The sequence below is a fragment of the Athene cunicularia genome, assembly GCF_003259725.1.
Source record: "Athene cunicularia isolate RWA chromosome 1 unlocalized genomic scaffold, athCun1 chr1_part1, whole genome shotgun sequence".
Taxonomy (NCBI): domain Eukaryota; kingdom Metazoa; phylum Chordata; class Aves; order Strigiformes; family Strigidae; genus Athene; species Athene cunicularia.
In genome coordinates, this window is record NW_020799091.1 from 24,899,511 (window position 1) to 24,913,811 (window position 14,301).

The 14,301-nt window shown below is 39.0% G+C and overlaps 1 protein-coding gene across 1 annotated transcript in view; it reads right to left on the reverse strand.

Moving 5' to 3' along the window:
* The window catches only part of LOC113486175 (coiled-coil domain-containing protein 169-like), a 33,123-nt gene extending 18,940 nt beyond the window's left edge, over nt 1–14,183 (reverse strand). Inside the window, exons 1-5 of the mRNA XM_026859901.1 lie at nt 14,124–14,183; nt 10,946–10,950; nt 6,223–6,305; nt 5,711–5,821; nt 5,578–5,618 (exon numbers count right to left, since the gene is read on the reverse strand). Coding sequence (XP_026715702.1) covers nt 5,578–5,618; nt 5,711–5,821; nt 6,223–6,305; nt 10,946–10,950; nt 14,124–14,183 — 300 coding nt within the window. The remainder of the gene's footprint in view (nt 1–5,577; nt 5,619–5,710; nt 5,822–6,222; nt 6,306–10,945; nt 10,951–14,123) is intronic.
* Between the last annotated feature and the right edge of the window lie 118 nt (nt 14,184–14,301).

Consider the following 14,301-nt stretch of genomic DNA (forward strand, 5'->3'; position numbering starts at 1 on the left):
GGAGCTGACATTCATCAGCTGATTTAGCTGCATCTTTTAACACTATTTTAAACTCATCAAGGCAAAAAGCAATACCTCATCTTTAGTTTTACTGTAACGGAATTTGATTTGAAGCTGGTATCAATAAACTCACTCATCATGTATTACTGAAAAAATTATACATAAAAATTATTTAGCATTTCTTCTTACAATATGCACTTGATATATACACACTACATCCCAGAAGGGCTTCAGTGCAGGTGAAGAAAGGCTCCCTGTATTTGTTCAAATGCCAAGTGCCCCCTTGTGGTTAGCAGCATCTTTATAGGCAAAACCAGACCGAGAGTTGAACTATAGGAACCCAGCGTGTCCTGTTTGCACCAGACATTGGCAATGTCCAGGGTAAAGAAATCAGCCTGGAGACTTGCTGGAAAGTTCAGGTTCTTTCAGTGTAATAGGTGTGGGACACTGCTACCCTAAATCCTTATGTTGATGGTCTCCATATCATTGCTCATAGAGCTTATCTGCTGACCTGGGGAGGAGGAAGTTAAAATGAAGACCACCATTGCTGTGGTTCAGATTAACAGAACAAGTTGTTGCTGACTGAAACATTTCACTTAGTGTCTCTCCTGGTAGGCCTGAAAAAGGCTGGAGATTGCTTTCTTACACATTTTCTCTGGAAGAGATCTCAGGGTCCCAATCAATTGCTAAGGAATCCTTGAGAACAGCCAGATAATAATGTCACTTGACAAACAAACTTGTCACAAACTTGTAAGATTTCTCCCTGATTGTCTTCTTTGAAATACAAAGTGTATTCTGCCTCTGGGAATACCACAAAGTGATCTGAGTAAAATAATCTGCTGGTTTGTGCAAGGCCACCGGAAGGAACAACTAATACCAACATGATAAGTAAGGGAAGAAATGCAAATCAAAGAGGCCTCTTGGAGGCATCCAAAATACTTGTCTGAGGTCAGATGAAAGGAGTAGGAAGGGGAAGTCTGTGAGAAGGCAAGATACAGTTTAGGGCAGTTAGATCAGACTACAAAATACTTCCAAGGTTCACAAAAAAGACGATACCAGATTTCTTCTTCCCATAGACCTACTGGTGACTTAATCCAGCAAGAGCAACAAGGTTCATCTAACAGTGACCTGCTAGGAGAATTGTCAACATTTCCTATGCCATTAGAAAGTGCTGATGTTCCCTATAGGCAGTTTTCAACACCTACTGAAATACAAAGTCTTCATTGCATGTTTTCATAAACCCAAGATTCCCCTCCTGTCATGTTGCCAATGCTTTCTCCAGTGTGACACTGCCACACGTTCTGCTTAGTTTAAAACTGACAGAAAAAAACGTGTAGTGGTTGTGTCTTAGTTCTGTGGACACTGCTCACAGAAAGGCAGCTTTTCAAAGCAAGTATCTGGCCCTTAATATTCAGAATTTTCTCAGCTATGATGCTGGACATTCCTGAAAATGGTGATTTATCACAAAAACCTTGGTTCCTTGGCTAATCTTAACTAGAGCGTTGCTAAGGCAATGCTATCAGGAGTGTGCTCTTCTGAACTGAATTTGCAGTATGCTTTTCAGTATTTGCATACTAAAGCTGCTATCTAGGGATTCTTTCTTGCAGAAATGTTGAAAGAGAAAGGAATAATTTTCTTTCTCCTTTTATGGGAAATTATGCTTAACAGAGAGCATGTATTTCACCAAAACTCATTTAATGAAAAATGTAAATGCATCATGTTCAGGAGAGGCAAGTAAAATTCACATCATGTTATACCTTAGAGAGAAGGCATCCTTCTAATTATTTCTGAAGTACTATATGACATTTGTATTATTCATTGGGACATAAAGGAAATTACTGACTAAACAGTTTTCACTGCTGGAACTCCCCTGTATTTGTCACCGTTTAGGTTATTTTTAATCACCCCTCAGTATACAAAAATTATTTTGTAAAACTTGGCTGTAAAATTTGTGTGTTCAAGGTATGGGTTCTGCATTTAACTGTCATGTAACACCTAAATGATTTTTCTGAAATGAAAAAAAGGATTATTTCAAGTCAGTAAAAGGACTTCAGAATGATAATTGTATATTTAAATGGTTTACGGGTGTTTTTAATAGCAAGAAATCATTCACAATACAATTCTAAAGCAAAAATAGTGCAAACCATCTGCAACAATTATCGCAATTTATCAACACAGAAAATCCTCTGTGCTTCCTTGTTCATCACTCCAGAATTTGCATTTGTATTCTTCTCTTTCATTCAAGTTTTTATAGCTTGATGACTGCTAGGGTCCCTGATGACTAATCTTTTTATTATTTTCCCTGTAGTGCTTGATATTGAGAAAATATTTTATGCTACCTATCTCTAAATGGGATGAATTACTCTATGGACATGTTTTCCTCCTTCTGTTGACTATTATGACCTTAAATGACTAGCAGAGTGAAATAAATCTCTTTAGCATCTTTGAGATATGTCCTCTGTTAAATACAGCTGAGATTCCTTAGGAAGCTAAGAATTATTAAAGGTTCTTCTAGTAACTCTTAACTGCGTAAGTCTAACTTCCTTGTGAACATAGGTTAAGAAGACGTGCAAATACTATTTAATTTTCTAAATACGTTACTCAAAACAAAATCTACTATCTACTGTTGCCATTATTATAGAAAATGTATCATCTTGCTGGAAGAATAATTTTGCTATTTTTCCACAGAACTTCACATGGAACTGCAAGTTGAAAGCTGAATATCATAGTGTACTTCTGATTTAATACACACACACACACACAGAGGATTTTATATATATCCACTCTCAGCATTTTTACTTTGAGCAAATGTGGATTGATGACTGGCTGCAAAGCTATTTGCTTTTTCTCACCCACTCACCACATCTGCTCTTTATTTTCATCTGTGGAAAAGCTAAATATTGCCCCCTATTCCCATGAACAATTCTCAAAAACATAAAAAGGATTTGGATAAACCTATATGGATGTTTGGATAAACACCACAAAATGATCTGTGTATTTTTTTAACCAATGTTTTATCTCCTAAAATTTAGAAGAAACACCCCCCCACAGCTCTGCATTCTCCAAGAGTATCTGTAAATATACACTGACTCTTCTGATAGCTTCAGTGAAAAAAAAAAACAGCCAAGCCCATAAAATACATCTACTTTCTTCCCCTCTTTCCATCTCCCAAAAATCAAAACAAGGTAAAATGAAACATTTCACTAAATCCCTAAGAAATTATTTTCACCCCTCTGGCTAGCAAACAGAAGAATGTATTTACTCTGAGCTGGGAGGCTGAAGAAAGGATTTAAGAAAAACCTATGGCATGGTACATGGGCTCCAGACTTCCCTAGGTGTCACTGAGTAAGTCTAGGACTCTACAAACTGTCTTATAGACTCCTGGCAGTATGAATCTTTCAGCTGTGCTGACATTCTTTTCTTTATGGGAACAGTTATCAAACCTCTCAGAACCATAGCTCATAGGTGAGGAGGCAAAGTGGTATTTAGTAGGGATTAGAAAAACTGGATTGGTGCAGTCCAGCTGCTGGTAAAGGAGATTATCTCACTGATAATGACTCTTCAAGTGCTTGGCAAGGTGTAATTGGATTGGTTAAGAGAGTACTAGCAATGGGACAGAAATAAACACCTCTGATACTAGAAACATGCATGTCAGTTTGTGATTTATGGGCTACACAGGAATAATATTGTCTGAAGCAGACTCTACTGCAAATTTTCTAGATCAGTGTTCTGTCTTCAAGACTTTTCTTCAAACACAACCCCAACTGTACATTCAAATCAACTGTGTGAAACAGGAAAGTGGGATAGGAAAGATTTTGTTCTCTTTTTAATTAGCTGTTTAAAAAAAACCCAAAACCCTGCCAATGTAGAAAACACCATGGTCTTTAGGACAGTATTAAAACTGGCAAGAATGTTTACTATCTGAAAACCATGGATCAGATCCCGAAGAGCAGTTAATAATTCATACCCTGTTTACAACAAAATATCGTTTCCACTAATAGGGCATTGCAGCCTCCTCTAGGCTCAGTAAACTCCCATTAATCTTCTGAATCTGAAGCACAAAAAAGTCAGATTGAAACACTTCTGTAAGCATAAGCAAACAGAATTAAAACCTTAAAAGCCCTCCCTCATTCCTTATTCCTGCTTATGATACAAGGTATTTTTTTACCTTCCCTGTTTGTAAAAGTGAGTAAGAAGCAGAAGAGATGTCAAAATAAAAGATTTCAGCAGATGACAGACTAAGGAAAAAGCAGACCTCAATCTAGATTTGTTTTCACTTCATTTACTACTTTAGAAGAATAAATAGCCAAAATATTTGCTGTTTTTTTTCTTGCCATTTTCTCCTCAAGATTACAGAAAAACGTTTTATGCTTTGTTGAAATACAGGTCATGAAATATGAGTGTATTAAGGGATAAAATTAAAAAAATGAAAACAGATATTTTCTTTGGTGTTCCAAAAATTTACTGTACAATAAAGGAATTTCCCTGTAACCATATTATGCAAAATGTCACAACAACTATTAATCTATGTTAACACAGTTGATACAAAACTGGGAGTAGTGACTGATACACCAGAAGATTGTGTTGCCATTCAGGGTGGCCTCGATAAACTGGTAAAATAGGCAGAACAGAATCACATGAAGTTCAGTTCAACAGGGGGAATTGCAAAGTCCTGCCCCTGGGGAGAAATAATAACCCCAGGCACCAGTGGGGGGCCGACAGTCTGGGGAGCAGCTTGGCAGAGAATGACCTTGGAGTCCTGGTGGACAAGATGACCACAAGCGAGCAATGCACTCTTGTTGCAAAAATGGCTGCCTGGGCTCCATTAGAAAGAACACTGCCAGCAGATTGAGGGAGCTGATCCATCCCTTCTTAGCACTGGTGAGGCATAATCAAAGTGCTGGATCCAGTTCTGGACTCCTCAGTACAAGAAAGATACGGACTTCCTGGAGCCAGACCAGCGCAGGGATATGAAGATGATTAAGGGACTGGAGCATGTGACAGATGAGGAGAGGCTGAGAAAGCTGGAAGTGTTCAGCCTGCAGAAGAAAAGGCCCAGGGGGATCTCAGCAATGCATATAAATACATGATGGGAGGGAATGAAGAAGAGGAAGCCAGGCATCACTCATTGGTGCTCAGTAACAGGAGAAGAGGCACTGGGCACAAACTGAAACATGTGACATTCCATCTGATCAGAAGAAAGAGCTTTTTTTTTTTACTGTGAGAGTGGCCAAACACTAAATAATCCCATGATTTTGTGATCAAGGTTTAACATTTTTCCATTCAATCATAGAACTCAGCTACTCCATCTCATACACCTTACTGCACAATCACCTTCACTCAGTAAAAAATTTCACTACATGATTCTTCCCAACATTCAGGTCTTACTTAACGATTTTACTCTATAAATTTATAAGCAACTTCATTTCTGAAACAATAAAAAAGTTATCAGGACTGTTTGTTTTGGTTTCTATACCAGGCTGCTGTTATTTTTTTGTCATGAAAAAACAAAGATTATACAAGTTCTTCAATTACACTGCAATTTGTTGTTAACCAACTAAATGCCATAGTACTCACCACAGGCATTTGATCAAAGGTGCGAACAATGGACAATTTATCTACAAATAAACAGAAAATTTGACCCATTGATATAATTTCAACATTTAAATACTAATTCTATTGAAAACCAGTTAAGAATACCCATTTCTACCTGCTGGATTTCCACGAATAAGCTCCATCCTGCCTTGAAGAATATTAATTTGCCTTTCCAGCTGTTTGTTCAATTCTACTTGTGTCTCATACCTGGTTTTCCATTCATTACCTTAAAAACAAATACAGAGTTATTCTATTTCCCAGATTATTTCATGTCATTTCAAGTAAAAGCATTTTCTCAAACTGTTCCCACTTCCTTCTGGAGACTGAGAAAGTCTTCAGTTAGTAATCCTCACAATTAAGACCTTTGCATACAAAAAAGTTTGAAAATATAAAGCAAAGGGAATTTTTCACTGGGCTTACTGTGGCCAACTCTATGAATTCAGGTTATCCATAGTTCCATTATTAATTTACAAAAAAGCTAACATGGCAGCACATAGCATTCCTTAATTCCACATTTGAAGCATCATAAATGTCTAAATAAAAGTTTGTATCTCTGTAGGGCCTATCCAAAAGAGTTACTTTTCTGTCTTTCCTAATCAATTAGCAAGACTGTTGTAATTCACTTACCTTCATCTTCAACACTGCTAAGTCTTTTCTCCAGTTCTGTTACAGTGTTTCTCAGTTCGAATATTGAGTTTTCAAGAATTTGCCTATGGTATTTAGAGAAGTCAATAAATTGGCTATTGCATTAATCCTATTATTAAAATTAAAAATAATAAATTGAATATTTTTTCAAATTAAGTATCTATTGGTTTTTCCCATGTAATTACACCATCTTGCCCATGTCCTTTTAAAGTATTTTTCTTTGTGGATACTACAGTGCCTTAAAAACAATAGAAGCATTTCTACTTTGTGAATAAAATTACTTCCATAAAAAAACAAGACCAACATTTCCTAAAATGTAATAACTGTGTAGCAGATCATCAGAATTAAACAAAGGTAGAGAAGACACTGGCCTTAATTTTTAATTCAAAAGAAAATGTCCAAGGAATATGTTTTCTGAAAAAAAAGAATATGCCTGAGAGACGTGCTATTTGAAATTCTGAATTAATTCTTCATTTTGACTCACTGCTCAATGATTAATAGTCATCTTCTAAATTGTATCCATAACAAAACCAACCAAAGCATACCATGTATTATAATTATCAGAAAAGAAAGCCAGTGATTAAAGATGAGATTAAAAAAAAAAAAAAAAAAAGGCACTAAAGACCATTTTTCTTCAGTACCTTAAAGTTAATCATGTGAAAAAAGATATTTTTGCCCACTGATTACCTCTGTATACTGGTCAGGCAGACAGACAGCTGATAAGTACCACAGAAACTGAGCTCTTTCTGCCTTGGAAGGTATAACCAGAAGCAGAAGCTAGCAGAGGACTTTGTTGAGCACAACCCAGCTGCATCAACCAGGCAACTTGCTGAATGACGCTCATCCTTGTAAGTCGTAAGGTTATAGTGTACTACAATGCAAGAGAAAATCACTGCTAACTAAATTATTGATCATATTTGTGCCAAGAGCCTGGTTCTTTTCAGAGATGTCTATGGAGAAATTGATCCTGCCTGTGAGATGTCAGGAAGTCAGCCCACACCAGCACAGGTGCAAGCAAAACACAGGACAACACAGTGCAAGCACAGTTTGTGGTTTTGTTCTTTACAGTTAAGTCTGACAGGCCAAGATTTCAAAAAAACCCAATGGTTCTTGGGTGCCTCCATTTTTCAGTGCCAAACTTGAGATATGTAAAAAGAACTGACAGCACAACTCTGCAAATAAGGCCCTTTGGAAAATGCTTTACAGTACCAATATGACAATAGATGTCTTTTAAATCTTAGGCTAGTTCATTAAAACATGCAAGAGAGAAAATCATTGCGCTGTCCTGTTTTCTGTTTGGTTTTTTTTAAAGGGGAGCTTCCATGTCAACATGAATCTTCTCTTTCTGAGCACGTTCATAATGAGAAATGTTCTTCAAGAAATAGTTGATGAGCCTTTAAGAAATCAAAACTCTGATGGTAGAACTGATTACTGAGAAATGGTATCGTTGCACTCCTGATGATCACATTCAGTTGGTGACCTTTATTTTCCATAGTTTGAAACATCAGATTTCAACTGCAACCTGCAGAAGCAAAGCAACCAATCTTAAGAAACAGAAGAGGTATGCCTGGAATAAGGAGGGCCGAAGAGCTGAAATAGCAAAGAAATGTAAAGAAGAGTAATTTAAGGTAATTAAAGTAAGTTTTCAGTGCAGGAAACACACTGGAGCACAGTAAGACAGATATCTTGAATGGCAGGGGACAGCTGGGTCTTCCAACTCTTTTTATCCCTACCAATGTTAAATTAGAGAGGGGGGACATAGGAAAGAAATAATGAATGTACTGGTAACTTGCTGGAGACAAAAAGGATGTGTTGAAAGCCCCAGCAAAAGATAGGCATGAAACATGTGAGTCAAAAAGCTTAGATGCAAGAAAGGAAACCTGATTGCTGCTGCCTGTTTGCTCCCACTCCAAATGAAAGAAGCAGATGGCTAGGAAGAAGACAAAATCTTACTATGTTGCTGGTGTCATTCCAATACAAATAGATAAGGTTTCTGTAAAGTAGATTTCTATCTACCTCTCAGTGCTTGGAAAAGAAAATTATGATGACAGTGAGTGCTAAAATGGGGGTTTTGGAAGGAAATAACACTGAAAATTAGACACAGTCAAAGGTGTAACTAGAGCTGAGCTGTATCAAAATGAAATTGTTTTCCTTTTCAAAGAAACCCTAACTAGGTGCTTAGATGGATGTGGCAGGATAACACAGGAAGAATGAGTTCTTTAAATCCAGTGTTTTCAGTTTTTAACTTACGTTACCATTCCTAGACTATATACAACATTTCTTACATTAGATTTTATTATTCTTTCTGCACCATTAGCAAAACTGCCAGCCAACTTCCAATTATATTTTGTCCTGAAGAAAATGTGTAAAGAAATGATAAATTGTCAGGTGTCAGACTATAATTGCTACCCTGACAGAGAGTCTAATTTTCATTTGGCAACTGAAAAGAGTTTTTTAAAAAATCTAATTATTATTAAACATTTAATACTCCAATAGCACCCAGAAAGTAGCCAGGGTGGAACCTCTCTGTTTTAGTCCTTGTATATGCAGTAAATTACAGTTTTTGCCCTGACAGAGAAGGGATGTAGCAATAAATCACTTTGACTAACTTGGCAATACTTTAGCTTCTTAATGTATTGGAGTATTTTGCATTTCTGGAGTTATTTCTAATTGTGATAGGAAGTGATGGTCACACCATGTATCTGTTACTGTGAATTTAATGCAGCTGTGTATAGCTGCACGACCAGAGACTTGGACTGTATTTAGAGGGACTGTGATGTGACTTAACCTGCTGTCCTGGTTCAGCTAGGATAGGGTTAAGTTTCCCCAGCAAAGATGGGGAAGGGATCTCCAGCTGGATTATTCATACCATGCTGACGTCAGGTCCAGTGTGGCAGTGCAGGAAGCTTTTTCCTTTGTGGCTTTGGTGGTAGGGAGTACACAAACGAGCTGTCCGTAACCATTGCGGTATTTCTCTGTATATCTTTTGTCTTGTTTAGTTATTACTGTTTATTGTTGTTATCATTGCTACTGTTGTTGTTCAGATTGATTATTACACTGTTGTGTTAAATTTCTTCTTATTTTAACCCGGGGTTTGTGCCCTACTTGTGTCCGAGGGTGGGGGAGGGACAATGGCAACGCGGTCTCCAGTCCCGGCAGGGCCTAAACCAACACACCTGCAACCTCACAGGGTTAAACATAATCAAGACACATTCAAGGCCTATGAATCTGCCATGTCAATGGACAATTTCATCACAAAACAAATCCCAAAAATTCTGGAAGGTCACATGTAAGTCATCAGGGGAACTTAACTACATCCTTGCATACTAAGCATAATAGGAAAGCTCTTGTGAAGGAGAAAAAAGCACGGTTCAGATAAGAAGGCTGTGATTGAAATGACAAAAAAAAAAAAAATTGCTAAGTATGCCTTGGCAGGCAAGGCAAGCACCATGTGCTTACAATGGTGGAAGCAACCACCGGATGGCTGGAAACAAAACATATCCGATGCCCCACACCACTGCCTGGAACACTATGCTGAGCCTTGAAAAGCAAGACTCAAGGTGACATGGTACCCCAGAACGAATTGAGTCAGACAATGGGACTCACTTCCGAAACAACCTCACAGACACCTGGGCCAAAGAGCATGGCACTGAGTAGGTATATTGCATCCCCTGTTGTGCACTAGCCTCCAGAAAAATGGAATGATACAATGGACTGCTGAAGACTACACTGAGAGCAATGGGAGTGGGACCTTCAGACATTGGGATACACATTTAGCAAAAGCCACAGTGTGAGAGAACACTAGATCTGCCAATCAGGCTGGCCCTGCCCAATCAAAACTTCCACGTACTGTAGGAGGGGATAAAGTTCCTGTAGTACACATAAAATATATGCTGGGGAAGACAGTCTGGGTTATTCCTGCCTCAGGCAAAGGCAAAGGCATTCGCAGGATGGCTTTTGCTCAAGCAAGCATCTGGGTGAGCCTTGTGGGTGATGAGAGAGGACAGGGAAGTCTGATGTGTGCCTGAAAAGGATTTGATTTGGGTGAGAATAGCCAATGAATTTAATGGTATGATGCTAATTGCTACGTAACACCATATATCATAACTTCTGTGCTGGCTGCATGCCATATCAAGAGTATTACAGTAAAATCACCCAGATTAATGAAGAATCAACTTTGATGCAACAAGCAAAGTGCAGTGATGATAGAACAAGCACAGCAGTGATGAAACCAGAACTGGCTTCAGTATGCAAAACCATACACCATCTTTCCTGATCTGAAAGACTGTTATGACAGATGGAGCCCAAAGTCATGAACTAAATGAACTCAGGGGACATTTTATAGGGATGGCTCATGAACTAAGGGAATGATATCTGTATGTGTATATATCAAAAGACAGGAAAGGTGGTGGTGGATAACTGGGATGTACTGGAAGCATGGGACCTGGGCATGATGTAAATGGTATAGAATAAGGGGTGGATGATGTCCTGATTTTGGCTGGGACAGAGTTAATTTTCTTCCTAGTAGCTGGTACAGTGTTATGTTTTGGATTTAGAATGAGAATAATGTTGATAACACACATTATCATTATTTAGTTGTTGTTAAGTAGTATGTATCCTAAGTCAAGGATTCTTCAGTTTCCCATGCTCTGCCAGCAAGGAGATATACAAGAATCTGGAAAGGAGCATGGCTAGGACAGCTGACCCAAACTAGCCAAAGGGATATTCCATACCATAGGACATCATGATCCAATACATAAACCCAGGAGAGTTGGCTGGGAGAGGCTGATCGCTGCTTGGGGATTGTCTGGGCATTGGTCAGTGGGTGGTGAGAAATCGCATTGTGCATCACTTGTCTTTCTTGGGTTTGATTTCTCTCTTTTTTTGTTATCTTCCTTTTCATTATTATTATTATTATTATTATTATTATTATTATATTTGATTTCGATTATTAAACTGTATTTATGTCAACCCACAAATTTTACATTTTCTGACTCTCCTCCCCATCCCACCAGGGTGGTAAGGAGTGACCGAGCAGCTGCGTGGTGTGTAGTTGCCAGCTGGGGTTAAACCATGACACATTTTAAGACAGTGTGCAGCTGTTATTTTACTTGAAAGTGACAGCTATTTAAGATGAAAGCCATTTTCCTGCACATTTTGCTATTCAGATCTGGATATGTGGTACATGTATCAGGCAAAAGGCTGCTTGAAGCCTCTATAGTGGAGAGAGAAACCAGTGAAGCTTTACAGAAAAAGCTCAAGGCAAATCATTAGTTATAGGGCATTAGCTCTATAACATGGCAGATCTTTACTGATTCCTGTAGAAGACAAAATATAGATGCCTTTAGATCCTATGAACAAAGCAGAAACAATACTGCACAGTGTGAAAGGCACCACAGGGAAGAGCATATACAGTATTGAAAGTTACAGACTTTTGACACTTGCAGGCAGCAGTGTGTGAGGAAAATGCTGCAGCTTTCCTTGCCAGGAAAGCTACAGAAGCTGAAATCTCACAAGCTGAATTAACACAAAACTCCATCAACATAGCTGACATGCATAAATATATGGCTTTAAGACCTCTTTGGCTATTAAGAAGTATACTGCAGTATTAATATGCCTTCTCTCTCTCTCAGAAACATTTGCCATGACATTTCCCAATCAAAACCTGTACTGAATCTTGATTACAGTAATTTGGAGTCAGAGTTAAACTGACTTTCATTAAAGCCTTTGAAAGATTTCACAGTACTACATCCACAATCACTGAGAATCAGCGGGTACTTTAGGTACACGAACATGGATGATTCAATTTACACTTCGAAGTAAAAACCTCTTCATGATTGTTAAAAGAGAGTGGTAGGTGGGCTGTTAGCAAACTGCCCAACTGGCACAATAACCAAATAAGCAAGTAAAAAGACAAGGGTAAAATAGTTGTGAAGGAATGCAGCCACCTATCTGCAAGCCAGTCATCCTCAACTTGCTTTATACCCAATGGAGAGAAACGGGCATCTCCAAGGGTGTGAGTCATCTCAAACTAAAACAGCCAGCCAAAGTAGGTCAGATGAGTCACACCTTCAAAGAGCCCTTCTGTATTCAGACTACACATGCCACTGATTCACATGTAGATGTCTAACAAGCCTGGTCATTATCAGTTAGGTTGAATAAATAACTTCTGTGAAATTGGCAATAATGGTATAGTCTATTCATACAGACAAGATACACACAGGAAACAGGTGCAGAATTCACCTGGAGGTGCAAGTCTTTTACTGTCATACCATCAAAATAAAGGTTTTCATTAAATATATTTTTTTCCTTTCATCAACAAGTAAGTCGCCACTTCACAATGTGTGCTGGGCTTTGGGCCCAGACTTGCGTAAGATTCTCAGGGCTATTAGCAAGAACTTAAAGGTGCACAAAGAATCTAGGTTTTTACTAATATAAAAATATCGGGGCAGTGAAACAAAGCAACTAACATTCTGCTTTTTACCTGAATGCCTGTAATACCAGGACTGTGTGCTAGGTAAAAGAATTGGTGTATGCAAAGGAGAATAGATATATTACACTGACACACTACTGTTCAAGAGACTTGGTTACATTTACTTACACATTCGTGCAAGCTACTTTTTATGTCATTTTGAACACAGAAGCTGCCCATTTTGATTCTGTTAATTTTGGCTTCCCCCTTTCCATTAGTAAATAAACATTTTATGAAGTCCACAATTGCAGGACTAGTTTGAAGAGCATCTGCAGCCCAGACACAGAAAGAAACACTGTTCAGGGGGAAAATCAGCACGGAATAAAATTTCTGAAAATAGTATGGAAATGTAAATATTAAGGGTCCAACTTAAGGCAGCACAGGAGCTTCTGAAATTTTCTAACTTTTAGTTTATTAACATACAAAAGGCAATCATATTCTTTAACACAGGGAAAAATGTGTAACTTCCTAAGCAAACTGGGAAAAAAAAACCCTACCTAGAATCCCACCACTGCATGAGCATCAACAATCATCAGAGCACTGAAACATTTGCTGCTTAAGCAAGGGGACTGATAGTGCTAACAAGTTCTCACCTTCTCTGCAAACTGCACTAGAGAGATAATGTACCTTCCTGTAGGTTTCTGTTATTTACTGATAGTAGAGTAAGAGCGAAATCCATCTTTCCAGTTTTATTCAACATTGTGGAATCGTGTGTTTAAAGAGCACCTCACTGTCCATTTGATTCTTCCCGCAAACAGTCATGCACCCACGTAAGGACTTTTCTGTTCTTACCCCATCGTGGATTCCAGTCCCAGTGTACTGGTTTTGGCCCGGTGGTTTTGGCTCAGATAGTTACTTTTCTTCACAGCAGATCATACAGTGCTGTTCTAGATTTGTGATGAAAACCATGTTGATAATACACTGATGTTTTAGCTATTGCTGAGCAGTGCTTATACAGTAGAAAGGCCTTTTCTGCTTCCCACACTGCCCTGCCAGTGAGCAGGCTTGGGATGCACAAGTTGGGAGGGGACACAGCTGGCACAGCTGACCCTAACTGACCAAAGGGATATCCTGTACCATGTAATGTCTTCAGAAATAAAAACTGGGAGGGTGAAGTTTACGGAGGCTGCCTTGCTTGGGGATTGGCATTGGTCAGCTGATGGCGAACAACTCGGGTTTCTTGCATTCCTTGCTTTTCTTGGGGTTTTGTGTTTCATTTTTTTCTTTTTACTGCCTAAACTGTCTTTGTTTCAACCCACAGTTTTTCTCACTTTTAACCTCCTGATTCTCTCCCCCATCCCACTGGGAAGGGAGTGTGCAAGTGGGTCTGTAGTCTTTAGCTGCTTACTGCAGTTAAACCACGACACCCTGTCCTATCTTCCTTGCCTGTTCAGTAAATTATTTATCCTACCTCTTCAGGCTCCTTGTGCCAGCCCCAGCGCTTCGGCCAGCTGCTCCTACTGCCCACCATCCCCTCTGCCCCACGCCACCTCACCAGTCCCAACCGGGCTCCCCGCACAGCCGAGCCGAGCTGTGGGACCTGCCGGGCACCCACGGCCTCCCCGGCCGCTCCTCACCCACCGCTTCAG